This window comes from Bubalus kerabau, chromosome X (assembly GCF_029407905.1).
Source record: "Bubalus kerabau isolate K-KA32 ecotype Philippines breed swamp buffalo chromosome X, PCC_UOA_SB_1v2, whole genome shotgun sequence".
NCBI classification, from domain to species: Eukaryota; Metazoa; Chordata; class Mammalia; order Artiodactyla; family Bovidae; genus Bubalus; species Bubalus kerabau.
In genome coordinates this window covers 63,620,225-63,635,817 of record NC_073647.1, presented here as the reverse complement: position 1 = coordinate 63,635,817, position 15,593 = coordinate 63,620,225, and the positions used below count along the sequence as shown (strand labels likewise).

Sequence of the window (15,593 nt, the reverse complement as noted above, 5' to 3'; positions counted from 1 at the left end):
TAGAAGCACATAAAAGGTCACACAATTTGCCTAAAATCACACAGCTCACATACGGAAGCACAGAAATTAGGTAACTGGCCTAAGATGGGTGCAGTCTCAAAAATGACAAAATGAACTCTGTATCCAAGGCAAGCCATTCAATATCACAATAATCAAAGTCTATGCCCCAACCACTATTGCAGAAGAAGCTGAAGGTGAACAGATCTATGATGCCTGCAAGAACTTCTAGAACTAACACCAAAAAAAATGTCAGTTTCATCACAGCAGACTGGAATGCAAAAGGAGGAAGTCAAGAGATACCTGGGGTAATAGGCAAGTTTGACCTTGGAGTACAAAATGAAGCAGGGCAAAGGTTAACAGAGTTTTGACAAGAGAGTGCACCTGTCTTCCAGCACACAAGGAAAGACTGTACACTTGGACATCACCAGGTGGTCAATACCGAAATCAGGTTGATCATATTCTTTGCAGCTGAAGCTGTAGAAGCTCTATACAGTCAGCAAAAACAAGACCAGGAACTACCTGTGTCTCAGATCATGAACTGCTTATTGCAAAATTCAAACTTAATTTGAAGGAAGTAGGGAAAACCACTAGACTGTTCATGTATGACCTAAATCATATCCCTTATGATTATACAGTGGAAGTGACAAATAGATTCAAAGAATTAGACCTGATAGACACACTGCCTGAAGAACTATGGACGGAGGTTCATGACACTGTACAGGAAGCTGTGATCAAAACCATCCCCAAGAAAAAGAAATGCAAAAAGGCAAAATGGTTGTCTCAGGAGGCCTTACAAATAGCTGAGAAAAGAAGAGAAGTGAAAGGCAAAGGAGTTAAGGAAAGATATACCCAACTGAATGTAGAGTTCCAAAGAATAGCAAGGAGAGATAAGAAAGCCTTCCTCAGTGATCAATGCAAAGAAATAGAGGAAAACAAAAGAATGAGCAAGACTAGATATCACTTCAAGAAAATCAGAGATATCAAGGGAACATTTCATGCAAAGATGGGCAAAATTAAGGACAGAAATGGTATGGACTTAGCAGAAGTTATTAAGAAGAAGTGGCAAGATACACAGAACTGTACAAAAAAGATCTTAATGACCCACATAACCACGATGGTGTGATCACCCACCTAGAGCCAGACATCCTGGAATGTGAAATCAAGTGGGCCTTATGAAGCATCACTACAATGCCAGTGGAGGTGATAGAATTCCAGGTGGGCTATTTCAAATCCTAAAATATGATGCTGTTAGGTGCTGCACTCAATATGCCAGCAAATTTGGAAAACTCAGCAGTGGCCACAGGACTGGAAAAGGTCAGTTTTCATTCCAATCTCAAAGAAAGGCAATGCCAAAGAATGTTCAAACTACTGCACAATTGCACGCATGTCACACACTAGCAAAGAAATACTCAAAATTCTCCAAGCCAGGCTTCAACAGCATGTTAACTGAGAACTTCCAGATGTTCAAGCTGGATTTAGCAAAGGCAGAGGAACCAGAGATCAAATTGCAACATCTGGTGGATCACAGAAAAAGCAAGAGCGTTCCAGAAAAACACCTACTTCTGCGTTATTGACTACACCAAAGCCTTTGACTGTGTGGATCACAACAAACTATGGAACATTCTTAAAGAGATGGCAATACCAGAGCACATTACCTGCCTCCTGACAAATATGTATGCAGGTCAAGAAGCAAAAGTCAGAACCAGAAAAAAACAAAGGACTGGTTCCAAACTGGGAGAGGAGTACATCAAGGCTCTACATTGTCAACCTGCTTACTTAACTCCTGCAGAGTACATAATGTGAAATGCCAGCCTGGATGAAGCATGAGTTGCAATCAAGATTGATGGGACGAATATCAATAACCTCAGATATGCAGATAATACCACTCTTATGGCAGAAAATGAAGTGGAACTAAAGAGCCTCTCGATGAAAGTGAAAGAGAAGAGTGAAAAAGCTGGCTTAAAACTCAACATTCAAAAAACTATGATCATGGCATCCAATTCCATCACTTCATGGCAAATAGATGGGGAAACAATAGAAACAGTGACAGACTTTATTTTCTTGGACTCAAAATCACTGCAGATGGTGACTGCATCCACGAAATTAAAAGATGCTAGCTCCTGGGAAGAAAAGCTATGACCAACCTAGATAGCATATTAAAAAGCAGAGACATTACTTTGCTAACAAAGGTCCATTTAGTCAAAGCTATGGTTTTTCCCATAGTCATGTATGGATGTGAGAATTGGACCATAAAGACAGCTGAGTGCCAAAGAATTCATGCTTTTGAACTGTGGTGTTGGAGAAGACTCTTGAGAGTCCCTTGGACTGCAAGCAGATCCAACCAGTCCATCCTAAAGGAAATCAGTCCTGAATATACTTTGGAAGGACTAATGCTGAAGCTGAAGCTCCAATTCTTTGGCCCCCTGATGAAGAACTGACTCATTGGAAAAGACCCTGATGCTGGGAAAGATTGAAGGCAGGAGGAGAAGGGGACGACAGAGGATGAGATTGTTGGATGGCATCACCAACTTGATGGACATGAATTCAAGCAAGCTCCGGGAGTAGGAGATGGACAGGGGAGCCTGGTGTGCTGCCAGGGTCACAAAGAGCGACTGATCTGAATTTAACAAAGCTCAGACATGGAAGCACAGAGAGGTTAGGCAACATGCCTAAGAGCACACACATCTCAGATATGGAAGCACAGCGGGTTGTGGCAATTTGCCAAAGATCACACAGCTCAGAAGTGGAAGCACAGTCAGTTAGACAACATGCTTAAGATCACAGAGCTCAGGAGTGAAAGTACAGAGTGTTTATACATCTTGCCTAAGATCACAGAGCTCAGAAGTGGAAGCACATAGAAGTCAGGCAACCCGTGTACAGGATCACACAGCTCTGAAGTGGAAGCACAGAGAGTTGAGGCAACTTGCCCAAGAACACACAGCTCAGAAATGGAAGCACAGTGAAGTTAGGCAACTTGCCTAACATAACACAGCTCAGAAGTGGAAGAACAGAGAGGCCAAGCAACCTAAGATCACTCTGCTCAGAAATGGAATCACAGAAAGGTTAGGCACCTTGCCTAAGAGCACAGAGCTCATATATGGAACAACACAGAGGTTAGGCAACTTTCCTAAGATGATCCAGCTCAAGTGGAAGCACAGTGAGGGCAGGCAATTTGACTGAAATCACACAGGTCACAGGTGGAAGCACAGAGAGGTTAGGGACCTTACCTAAGAGCACACAGCTCATATATTGAAGCACAGAGAAGTTAGGCAACTTGCCTAAGACCACACAGCTCACAAGTGGAAGCACCGAGAGGTCAGGCAACTTGCCTAACATCATACAGCTCAGAAGAGAAAGCAGAGAGAGGTCAGGAAACTTGGCTAAGATCACACAGCTCATAAGTAGAAGCACAGAGTGGTTAGGAAACCTGCCTAAGAACACATGGCTCACATGGAAGCACAGAGAATCAGGCAACTTTGCTAAGATCACAAAGTTCAGAGGTGGAAGAACAGACAGGTCAGGCAACTTGGCTATGATCACCTAGAGAAGAAGTAGAAGCACAGAGAGGATAGGCAATTTGGCTAAGATCACACAGCTCAAAAGTGAATGTACAGAGAGGTTAAAACCTTGCCTAAGAGTACACAGCTCATATATGGAAGCACAGAGAGGTCAGACAATTTATCTAAGGTCACACAGCTCATAAGTCAAAATACACAGAGGTCAGGCAACTTGCCTAAGATCACACAGCTCAGAAATAGAAGCACAGAGAGGTTAGTCACCTTGCCTACCAGCACACAGCTCAGATGTGGAAGCACAGAGAGGTCAGGAAACTTGCCTAAGATCACACAGCTCTTAAATGGAAACACAGCGAGGTCAGGCATCATGACTAAAAGAATACAGCTCAATGTTGGAAACAGAGAGAGGTCAGGCAACTTGCCTAAGATGAAACAGCTCAGAAGTAGAAGCACAAAGGGGATAGGCAACTTGCTTAAGATTACATTGCTCAGAAGTGGAGGCACAGAGTGGTAAGGCTACTTACCTATGATCACACAGATAAGATTGAAGCATACAGAGTTTAGGCAACTTGCCTAAGATCACAGGGCTCAGAAGTGGAAACACAGAGAGGTCAGGCAATTTGCCTAATATCACACAGCTGAAAAGTGGAAGCACAGAGAGGTCAGGGAACTTGCTTAAGATCACAAAGCTAAGAAGTGGAAGCGTAGTGAGGTAAGGCAACTTGCCTAAGATCACAGAGCTCAGACTTGGAAGCACAGAGATGTCAGGCAACCTCCCTGACATCACACAGCTCAGAATTAGAAGCACAGAGAGGTCAGGGAACCTGCACAAGATCACACAGCTCAGATGTGGAAGCACAGAGATGTTCAGGAACTTGCTTAAGAACACACAGCTTATATGTGGAAGCACACAGAGGTCAGGCAACTTGACTAAGATTACACAACTCAGAAGTAGAAGCACAGAGAGATCAGGAACTTCACTAAGATCACAGCGCTCGAAAGTGGAAATACAGAGAGGTAGCAACTAATCTAAGATCACACATCTCCAAGTTGAAAGCACAGAGAGGTCAGGCAACGTGCCTAAGATAAGAGACTCAGAAGTGGAAGCACAGAAAGATCAGGCACCTTGCCTAAGATCACACAACTCAGAAGTGGAAGCACAGAGATTTTACACAACTTGCCTAAGGTCACACAGCTTAGATATGGAAGCACAGAGGTTAGACAAATTGCCTAAGATCACACAGCTCAGATGGGTATCACATAGCACACAGATGCCAGAAAACTTCCCAAATATCACACAGCTCATAAAGAAAGCACTAGAGGTCAGACTATTTGCTTAGGATCACACAGCTCCAAAGTGGTAGCACAGAGAGTTCAGGTAACTTGCCTAAGATCACTCAGCTCAGAGGTGGAAGAACCGAGAGGACAGGCAACTTGCCTAAGATGACACAAGTCAGAAGTGTAAGCACAGAGAGGTCAAGAAGCTTGCCTAAGATCACACAGCTCAAAAGTGGATACACAGAGAGGTTAGGCAACTTGCCTAAGAACATAAAACTCACCAGCAAACAGAGAGATTAGGCAGCTTGCCTAAGAGCTCACAGCTCGTTAATGGAAGCACAGAGAGGTTAAGCAACTTGCCTAAAATCACACAGCTCAGACATGGAAGCACAGACCTGTGAAGCAACTTACCTAACATCACAAAGCTCATAAGTGGAAGCACAGAGAGGTCAAGGAACTTGCCTATGATCACACAGCTCAGTGGAAGGACAGAGAAGTTAGGCAACATGCCTAAGATCACACAACTCAGATATCGAAGTACAGAGAGATTAGGCAAGTTGCCTAAGAACACACAGCACAAATGGAAGCATGGAGATTTCTGTCACCTTTCCTAAAAGGACACAGCTTATATATGGTAGGACAGAGATGTTAGGTAACTTGTGTAAGATTGGATATCTCAGATATGGAAGGGCAAACAGGTTAGGCAACTTGCCTAAGACCACACAGCTCAAATTTGGAAACACAGAGAGTTTATGCAACTTGCCTAAGATCACACAGCTCCCATATGGAAGCACAGAGAAGTTAGGCAACATGCCTAAGAACACACAGCTCATGTGGAAACACAGAGAGGTTAGGCATCTTGCCTAAGTGCACACAACTCACATATGGAAGCACAGAGATGTTAAGTAACTTGCCTAAAATCACACAGCTCATGTGGAAACACAGAGAGGTTAGGCATCTTGCCTAAGTGCACACAACTCACATATGGAAGCACAGAGATGTTAAGTAACTTGCCTAAAATCACACAGGTCAAAAGGAAGCACAGAAAGGTCAGGCACCTTGACTAAGTTCATACAGCTCATAGGTGGAAACACAGAGAGATCATGCAAATTGCCTAAGATCACACAGCTCTTAAGAGGAAGCACAGAGAGTTCAGGCAACTTGACTAAGATAAGACAGTTCAGAAGAGGAAGCACAGTAAGGACAGGCAACTTGCCTACAATTGCACAACTCAGAAGTGGAAGCACAAAGGGGTTAGGCAACTTGCTTAAGATAAGACTGTTCAAAATTAGAAGAACAGAGTGGTCAGGCAAATTACATATGATAACACAGGTAAGATACTGAAGCATAGAGAGGTAGGCAACTTGCCTAAGATCACAGGGCTCAGAAATGGAAACACAGAGAGGGCAGGATACTTGCCTAAGATCACATAGCTCAGAAATGGAAGCAAAGGGAGGTCAGGCAACTTGCCCAAGATCACACAGCTCATAAGTGGAAGCACAGAAAAGGTCACACAAATTGTCTAAGATCACACAGCTAAGATATGGAAGCACAAAAAGGTTAGGCAACTTGACTAAGATCACACCACTCACATATGGAAGCACAGAGAACTTAGGTAACTGGCCTAAGATGGGTGCAATCTCAAAATGACAGAATGAACTCTGTTCATTTCCAAGGGAAACCATTTAGTATCACAGTAATCCAAGTCTATGCCCCAACCACTAATACTGAAGAAGCTGGAGTGAATGGTTCTATGATGCCTACAAGACCTTCTAGAACTAACATCAAAAAAAAGAAGTTGTTTTCATCTAAGATGATTGAAATGCAAAAGGAGGAAGTCAAGAGATATCTGGAGTAACAGGCAAGTTTGGCCTTGGAGTACAAAATGCAACAGGGCAAAGGCTAACAGTTTTGCCAACAGAACACACCTGTCATCACAAACACCCTCTTCCAACACACAAGGAAAGACTACACATGGACATCACCAGGTGGTCAACACTTAAATCAGATTGATTATATTCTTTGCAGTCGAAGATGGAGAAGCACTATACAGTCAGCAAAAACAAGATCAGGAATGGACTGTGGCTCAGATCATAAACTCCTTATTGCAAAATTCAGACTTAAATTGAAGAAAGTAGGGGAAGCGACTAGACCATTCAGGTATGACCTAAATCAAATCCCTTATGATTATACAGTGGAAGTGACAAAGAGATTCAAGGCATTAGATCTGATAGACAGAGTGCCTGAAGAACAAAGGACAGAGGTTTGTGACATTGTACAGGAGGTGGTGATCAAAACCATCCCCAAGAAAAAGAAATCCAAAAGGCAAAATGGTCATCTGAGGAGGTCTTACAAATGGCTGAGAAGAGAAGAGAAGTGAAAGGCAAAGGAGAAAAGGAAAGTTATACCCAATTGAATGCAGAGTTCCAAAGAATAGCAAGGAGAGATAAGAAAGCCTTCCTCAACGATCAATGCAAAGAAATAGAGAAAGACAACAGAATGGGAATGACTAGAGATTTCTTCAAGAAAATTAGAGATACCAAGGGAACTTTTCATGCAAAGATGGGCACAATAAAGAACAGACCTAACAGAAGCAGAAGATATTAAGAAGAGGAGACAAGAATACACAGAAGAACTACACAAAAAGATCTTAATGACCCAAATAACCATGATGGTGTGATCACTCACCAAGAGCCAGACATCCTGGAATGTGAAGTCAAGTGGGCCTTAGGAAGCATCACTATGAGCAACGCCAGTGGAGGTGATGGAATTCAAGCTGAGCTACTTCAAATCCTGAAATTGATGCTGTTGAAGGGTTGTACTCAATACAGCAGCAAATTTGGAAAACTCAGCAGTGGCCACAGGACTGGAAAAGGTCAGTTTTCATTCCAATCCCAAAGAAAGGCAATGCCAAAGAATGCTCAAACTACCACACAATTGCACTCATCTCACATGCTAGCAAAGTAATGCTCAAAATTCTCCAAGCTAGGCTTCAGCAATACATGAACTGAGAACTTCCAGATGTTCAAGCTGGATTTATAAAAGGCAGAGGAACCAGACATCAAATTGGCAACATCCTCTGGATCATAGAAAAAGCAAGAAAGTTCCAGAAAAACACCTATTTCTGTGTTAATGAGTATACCAAAGACTTTGCCTGTGTGGATCACAACAAACTGTGGAACATTTTCAAAGAGATGGGGATACAAGAGCACCTTACCTCCCACCTGAGAAATATGTATGCAGGTCAAGAAGCAACAGTTAGAACTGGACATGGAACAACAGACTGAAACGAAATTGGGAGAGGAGTACGACAAGGCTGTATATTGTCACCCTGCTTATTTAACATCTATGCAGAATACATCATGTGAAATGCAAGGCTGGATGAAGCACAAGCTGGAATCAGGATTACTGGGAGAAATATCAATAACCTCAGATATGCAGATGACATGACCCTTATGGCAGAAAGTGAAGAAGAACTAAAGAGCCTCTTGATGAATGTGAGAGAGGAGAGTGAAAAAGCTAGCTTACAACTCAACATTCACAAAACTAAGATCATGGCATCCGGGTCCCATCACTTCATGGCAAATAGATGGGGAACCAATGGAAACCATGACAGATTTCATTTTCTTGGGCTCCAAAATCACTGCAGATGGTGCATGCATCCATGAAATTAAAACACGCTTGCTCTCTGGAAGAAAAACTATGACAAAGCTAGACAGCTTATTAAAAAGGAGAGACATTGCTGACAAAGTTCCATCTAGTCAAAGCTATGGCTTTTCCAGTAGTCATGTTTGGACGTGAGAGTTGGATCATGAGCACTGAAGAATTGATGCTTTTGAACTGAGGTGTTGGAGAATACTCTTGAGACTCCCTTGGACTGCAAGGAGATCCAACCAGTCCATCCTAAAGGAAATCAGTTCTGAATATGCATTGGAAGGACTGATGTTGAAGCTGAAGGTCCAATACTTAGGCTACCTGATGCAAAGAACTGACTCATTGGAAAAGACCCTGATGCTGGGAAAGTTTGAAGGCAGGAGGAGAAAGGGATGACAGAGGATGAGATGGCTGGATGGCATCACTGACTCGATGGACATGAGTTTGAGCAAGCTCCAGGAGTTGATGATGGATAGGGAAGCCTGGTGTGCTGCAGCCTATGGGGTCTCAAAGAGTGGAACAGGACTGAGCGACTGAACTGAACTGAACATAGCTCAGATATGGAGCACAAGAGGTCCCTCAACTTGCCTATGATTACACAGCTTACAAGTAGAAGCACAGAGAGGTCAGGCAACTTGCCTTGGAACACACAGCTCAGAAATGGAAGCAGAGAGGTCAGGCAACTTTCCGAACATTACACAGCTCAGAGGTGGAAGCAGAGAGGTCAGGCAACTTACCTAAGTACAGAGATTTGAAGTGGAAGCACAGAGAAGTTAGGCATCTTGCCTAACATCACCCAGCTCATAAGTGGAAGCACAGACAAGTCAGGCAACTTGCCTAAGATTACACAGCTCAGAAGTGCAAGCACAGAGATGTAAGGCTACTTGCTAAGACCAAACAGCTCAAAAGTGGAAGCACAGAGAGGTCAGGCAACTTGCCTAAGATCACACAGCTCACCTATGGCATCACAGAGAGGTTACACAATTTACCTAAGATCATACTGCTGAGATATGGAAGCACAGAGTGGTCAAGCAAATTGTCTAAGATAACACAGCTCAGAAGTGGAAGCACAAAGAGGTTAGGCAACTCCCCTAAAATCACACAGCTCAGAATTTAAGCACAGAGAAGTCAGGGAACTTGCCTAAGATGACACAGCTCAGATGTAGAAGCCCAGAGAGGTCAGGCAACATGCCTAAGATCACACAGCTCTTAAGTGGAAACACAGATGGGTTAAGCAGCTTGCATAAAACCACACAGCTGAGATATGGAAGCAGAGATTTAGGCAACTTGCCTAAGGTCACACAGCTTAGATATGGAAGCACAGAGAGGTTAGTCAACTTGCCTAAGATCACACAGCTTTTAAGTGGAAGCCCAGGTAGGTTATGCAACTTGCCAAAGATCACATAGCTCAGATGTGGAAGCACAGAGAGGTTAGGCAACTTGCCTAAGATCACACAGCTCAGATGTGGAAGCACAGAGAGGTCAGGAAACTTGCCAAACATTACTGAGCTCACAAGTGGCAGAGTCAGGATTTAAACCAAAATGGCCTAGCTCCAGAGCCATTGTTCCTAAACAGGGTGCTATACTGTTTCTGTTTCTCTTTCTACTTTTCATTTAAAGACAGCTGAAAACTCTAAGCAAGGAGAAGTTTTCATCTTTTGTAATTCCACTCAGATGGAAAACTCAGAGTTTGCCCAGGAGGAAAGAGGGAAAAGAAAAGCTCTCAACCCAATAAAACTCACTGTCTCAAGCAGAATGATGGAATGGAAATCGAATGTCCATGACCTATGGATGCAGTGGTGAGTCATAGAGAATCTATTCCACTGAGCTGGTTAGTGAAAATCATTTTAAAAATGAAAAATTAAAAGGCAGTTTCTGGGTAGAATTGGAAAAATAGCAAATGATCCAACTTGGAGCACAAAGGTCCCTTTTCCCTCCCGGGAAATACAGGAGCTCTGAAAGGCAGGAAGCAAGTTATGGGCAGAAGGCAAAATATAGTGAGTCAATGTGGGAAATCTCCAGTCAGACAGGGTCTGTGGCTCCAAAGGCAAAGATTGCACATCAGGTAAAATTAATGCCTTCTTTGTCTTTATCACTCATGCTCCATGTGGCAAGCCAGGGCACGCCAGGGGGTCAAAGGCCTGAGTGAAAACCCAAGGAGGCCTATGGCCTCTCAAGCAGAGTTCCCACCTGGGCCTGATTCTCTATATAAATGCTCCTCTAGCTTAAAAAAATTCAGGAGCTTTTGTTTTGTTTCACTTTATTGCATAGTCAAAACAAATTAATTTTGCTTTATTTCAGTCAAATTTTACTGTTACTTCCTTTGGATTATTAGTCAGGAAATTCTAACTCCTTAAAATAGGGGAAGGAGACACAGTGGAGTCAGATTGCCAGCCAGACCCAAAGGGGTTACTAGACCCAACCCTCTAGGGCCTACACACAAACAAAAACACACACGCTATTCCGTCAGTCTGCTGACTAGGTAACATCAAAGCATTCTAATTGTTCTGCCCTGTGAGCAAAACTCCTTTGAGATATTTCAGAAGAGCCATCCCTTCCTTCAAATCTTGGCCCCTGACATGCATATCATCTTCACAGGAGGCAGCATGTTCCAGCAGAGTCAGACCTTGATTCACATCCCCACTCTACTGCCTGAGAGTTGGTTGATTTTCCTCACCTGTGCAAAGAAAGTTTTCCTTTCCGTTGCACAGCCTCAGTAGGGAGGCCAGAGGTCCCCAAGTGGCAGGAGGAAACAAAACTAGAAGTGGCAGAACTTTTTATCTTTTCTCTTTTTTTTTTTTTGATTTATTTATTAATGTGTTTTCATGGTGACACCTGGTTCTGCTTGAACTTAACGTTATCTCAAACCTTGAGCTAACCAATGCATTTTCTCATGGAAATGTCTTCCTTAAGCTATGTTAATGAACTATGTATTTGCTTGGAAATCTAGTCAAGCTATGGTTCTTCTAGTAATCATGTATGGATGTGAGAGTTGAACCATAAATAAGGCTGAGCACCAATGAATTGATGCTTTTGAACTGTGGTGTTGGAGAAGACTCTTGAGACTCCCTTGGACTACAAGGAGATCCAACCAGTCCATTCTAAAGGAGATCAGTCCTGGGTGTTCTTTGGAAGGACTGATGCTAAAGCTGAAACTCCAGTACTTTGGCCACCTCATGCGAAGAGTTGACTCATTGGAAAAGACTCTGATGCTGGGAGGGATTGGGGGCAGGAGGAGAAGGGAACAAGAGAGGATGAGATGGCTAGATGGCATCACCAACTCAATAGACAGGAGTTTGAGCAAGCTCTGGGAGTTGGTGATGGACAGGGAAGCCTGGCGTGCTGCAATCCATGGGGTTGCAAAGAGTCAGACACTACTGAGTGACTGAACTGAACTGCCTTTCTTCAAGATTCCTGTCAACTGTTTTATGGTCATGGATGACTCACCTCGTGTCAATGCTATCTCAAAATGCACGTTGTGGGTGAGGGGCCTGGTGCAACTCTCTCAGTTTTGCAGCTTGCTAATAGGTATATAACTCCTTGCTAAAAACTAGCAAGGGGGCACTCTTTCTGTCCCCTTCTGATGTCTATGTCAGCAGCTTTCTCTATCTCTTTTATACTTTAGTAAAACTTTATTACACAAAAATCTCTGAGCAATCAAGCCTCATCACTGGCCCCAGATCAAATTCCTGTCCTCCAGAGGCCAAAAATCGTAGCGTGGTTCACAGCTCATAGCAGCAACCTTTCAATAAGGACTTGGAGTAATTAGGGAAATAACATGTGCCTAGCAGAAAGCTTTGTACCCAAGAGGCATTCAATATATTTTCATTCCCTTTTGTACAAGAGATCAAGAATCACTTGGGCTTTACCCAGAAACCCAGAGCTTTATTTTTGAGATGGGTCACTAGGCATCTGGGTTATTTATCTCTCAAAATTACATAGTGGAAGTAGGAGTGATAGAAAAGGCCCCCCTTCTAGAGAAAGTAAAAGATCCAGAAAGAAACAGCAGAGGATGTCTTTCCTCCCCTGTGTACTTTTCTCTCCTTCCTGAAGCTGCAGAGATGGGGTGGGGGTGGCTACAAAACTAAAGGAGGGGTTCCTTTGATACTTTACAGAAAGACAAGCATTGGCACTCCTAAGGTGGGTTCTCATTCTCTCCCTATATACCAAACACAGATCAATGCATCAGACCTCAGAGGAGGTATCGGGCAGTAATGTGGGGAGAGGGAAATTTTCTTTGAGTCAGCAAATGATGCTTAGGGAAGGGCATTTGTCACTTTGGTTCTTATCCTTCAAACCATGTGAAAAGCAACAACAAAGTCAGGACATCAGAGACAAAAGTGTCTAGAGAACTAGGGAATGCAAACACTTGACAAGGAAGAAAGTTTTATTGAAGCACACAGACATTTCAGGGGGGTTGGAGAACAAAGGAGCAAGTGACAGTCCAGGATCCCAAATTATGCTTTCCAGTACAATATTAATCCACACCAAATACTATTTTGTTCACTTCACACATACAACAGAAACCACAGTATCCACCCTCAATCCTGCAGCCTCATAGGACAGGCAGCTGGCAGCTGACTCTACTGAAAGGAACTTCTTCTCCGGTATAGACTCCCTTTACAGATGACTTTGGGAAGGTACAATTGTGAGAATTAAAAGGTCAGTTTGGGACAGTGGGTTTCAGAAAATGAACCTTAGGTCAATAGACCCTTCTTAGGAAGGTTTCAGCCCACCACACCCAGGTTACATCTAGGTCAACTTTGGGAAACAAGAGAAAAAAATAGGAACTGAAGCCACTTCAAGAAGGAGGTCAGAAAAGCTGTGTTCTCTGAACACACTCTCTTGGACACTAACAGCGCCCAGCCCAGAGAAAACACTGGACTGGTTTAGACCATAGCTGGCTATTCAGGCTGATATAACAGTTCAGTTCAGTTGCTCAGTCGTGTCCGACTCTTAGCGACTTCATGAACTGCAGCCCACCAGTCTCCTCCGTCCATGGGATTTTCCAGGCAAGAGTACTGGAGTGGGGTGCCATTGCCTTCTCCATAGGAGCTTTCTAACGACTGCTATATCAGTTTAAAATGCAAAGAATCAGCACGGGCTGAGAGATGCTCCATTGCTGGTCCTCTGGGACCACTGAGAAGCCTGTACTGTGCATGCCTGTGACCTAGTCCAAAGGCCATTATCTAATTAAAGTGCTCTTCTAAAGCAACTCTATTATAAGGGTCCTGCAGAGGTCTAGGGAAGGTGTTCAGAACTGGAAGCAACTTAGACATCTTCTTACCATTTCCAGGAGAACTATTAGACCCAAGCAAGGCAGAAACTGCTCCAAACAAGAGTTAAAAGCCAAGTTTCAGAAATGTGTCAAGGTAGAAATGGAGTGAAAAGCATAAAGTGGAGAAGAAAGAAGGGACCCAGTCACCTCTCTCCAATCTTCTTCTGTCTTTAGTAAACCACCCTTGCCTCCCAGAGCCTTGGCCTCAGACCAGGCACACCCTGAAACACAGACCAGTACAAGTGCCAAAGGCAGCCAGGGCTTCCAGTGCAAGGAGGAACCAGGATAGCAAGACAGGCGATTAAAAAGTTGTTTCAAAAGATAAATTAATTAAATCTCATAAAGATGTAAGAATCATGGATTCTGAAAATATATAGTAGTTAATGCACAAATAAAAATATTTTGAAGAGACCCTTATTCTTAAGCCTGCTTTAAAAAGGGGAAGTCTACATCACTCTAGCATAATGAGATCTGTAGAAATACACATTTATATACACACACATACATCACACACACACACACACACACAAATTATAAATCTTCACCCTTGGATTCTTCGCTTCCTCTGACTTGCCCTGGACAGGGATGGACCTGCAGAGCAGGACAGGGCTCACAAGCCCAGCTTCTGCTTGGCCATTGAGGAACGGAGTTGCAGAGTCCCTTCGGCCCAAGACCCTGGGTACTGTCGCATCTTCTGCCACAGGCTCACTTCTTCCCCAGTCGAGTCCATCCAGTCCACCACTTCCCCGTTACTGATCCCTGAGGAAAAACACCAGAGGAGGCTGAACAGAGATCCCACTCCTCAGCCCACCAAGGAAGATGGGTTATGCATTAAGGGCAGCATCCCATAAAAGACAGTGTGATATGAAGATGGGCTAATGGGGACAGTGTTCTGGGAACAGCTCCCTGTTGACTCTGCACTGCCATATTTCTCTGCTCCTGAGATTCCATCAAGAGACTTAAAGTTGATAAAAGAGGGCTCCAAATGGCACACGGTAGCTCGAGACCTCTTATTCTAAGGCTATTACAGCTAGGGCCATTCTGTTACTGCCAAGTTGACTTATGATGGAAAGGGAGAGGAGGGGAATGCAGGGAAGGGAGGAAGAAAGGAAGAAAGAGGGAGAGAGGAAGGAAGGAGGGAGGAAAGGAGACAGAGAGGGTGAGGGAGGAAGGAAGAAAGAGAGTTAAACACTTTTATTTTCTAGCTGTAGACTCCAGGCTTGAAGTTTGGATCATATGGGGCTTCATTTCTATTCTCTTGTACATTCATTCATTCAGGAAACATTTATCAAGTGGCTACTGTGTACTAAGTACTCTTCCAGGCTCTGGAGGTACAGTGTGAATAATACAGAAAAAGTTCTGCCTACAGGCAGCTTATGTTTGAATAGATAACCTGCAATTAAAATAAATAAATTTATATTAAAAATGATAATTAAAAAAATAAACAAACAAAAAAAGAAAATACAGAAGTAAACCAACAAGAGTGAGATAAGCATCATAAAGCGAATAAACAGAGTGATTTGTAGTGCCTAGATCAGGGTCTCCCTTAGATGAAGTGGTCTTCGGGCCCCTCTGAGAAGGAGATATTTGAGTTAGGAGCTGAAGGATAGAAAGGAAGCAGCCCTTCCGGACAGAGGGAACACTAATTGCAGAGGTTATAAAGTAGGGAGAAACTTGGTATATTTGGAGAACAGAAAGCTAGTCACCATGTTTAGAGCACAGCGAGCAAGCAGTGTTACAGGACAGATAAGAAATGAACAGAGGGTCCAGATCACACAGGGGCCTCTTGGCATGGTGAGAACTTTGGGTTGTTTTCTAAGTACAGTAGGAGCTCCTGAAGGGTTTTAAGCAGGGGACTGACATGAACC

At 43.4% G+C, this 15,593-nt stretch overlaps 1 protein-coding gene across 10 annotated transcripts in view; it reads right to left on the bottom strand.

The window, feature by feature from the left end:
* Positions 1-12,816: 12,816 nt before the first annotated feature.
* The window catches only part of SYTL4 (synaptotagmin like 4), a 95,344-nt gene continuing 92,567 nt past the window's right edge, over positions 12,817-15,593 (bottom strand). For all 10 annotated transcript variants that reach the window (XM_055565744.1, XM_055565745.1, XM_055565750.1 and 7 more), the window contains one exon: positions 12,817-14,484. In XM_055565744.1, coding sequence (XP_055421719.1) covers positions 14,336-14,484 — 149 coding nt within the window. In that variant the 3' untranslated portion in view covers positions 12,817-14,335. The remainder of the gene's footprint in view (positions 14,485-15,593) is intronic.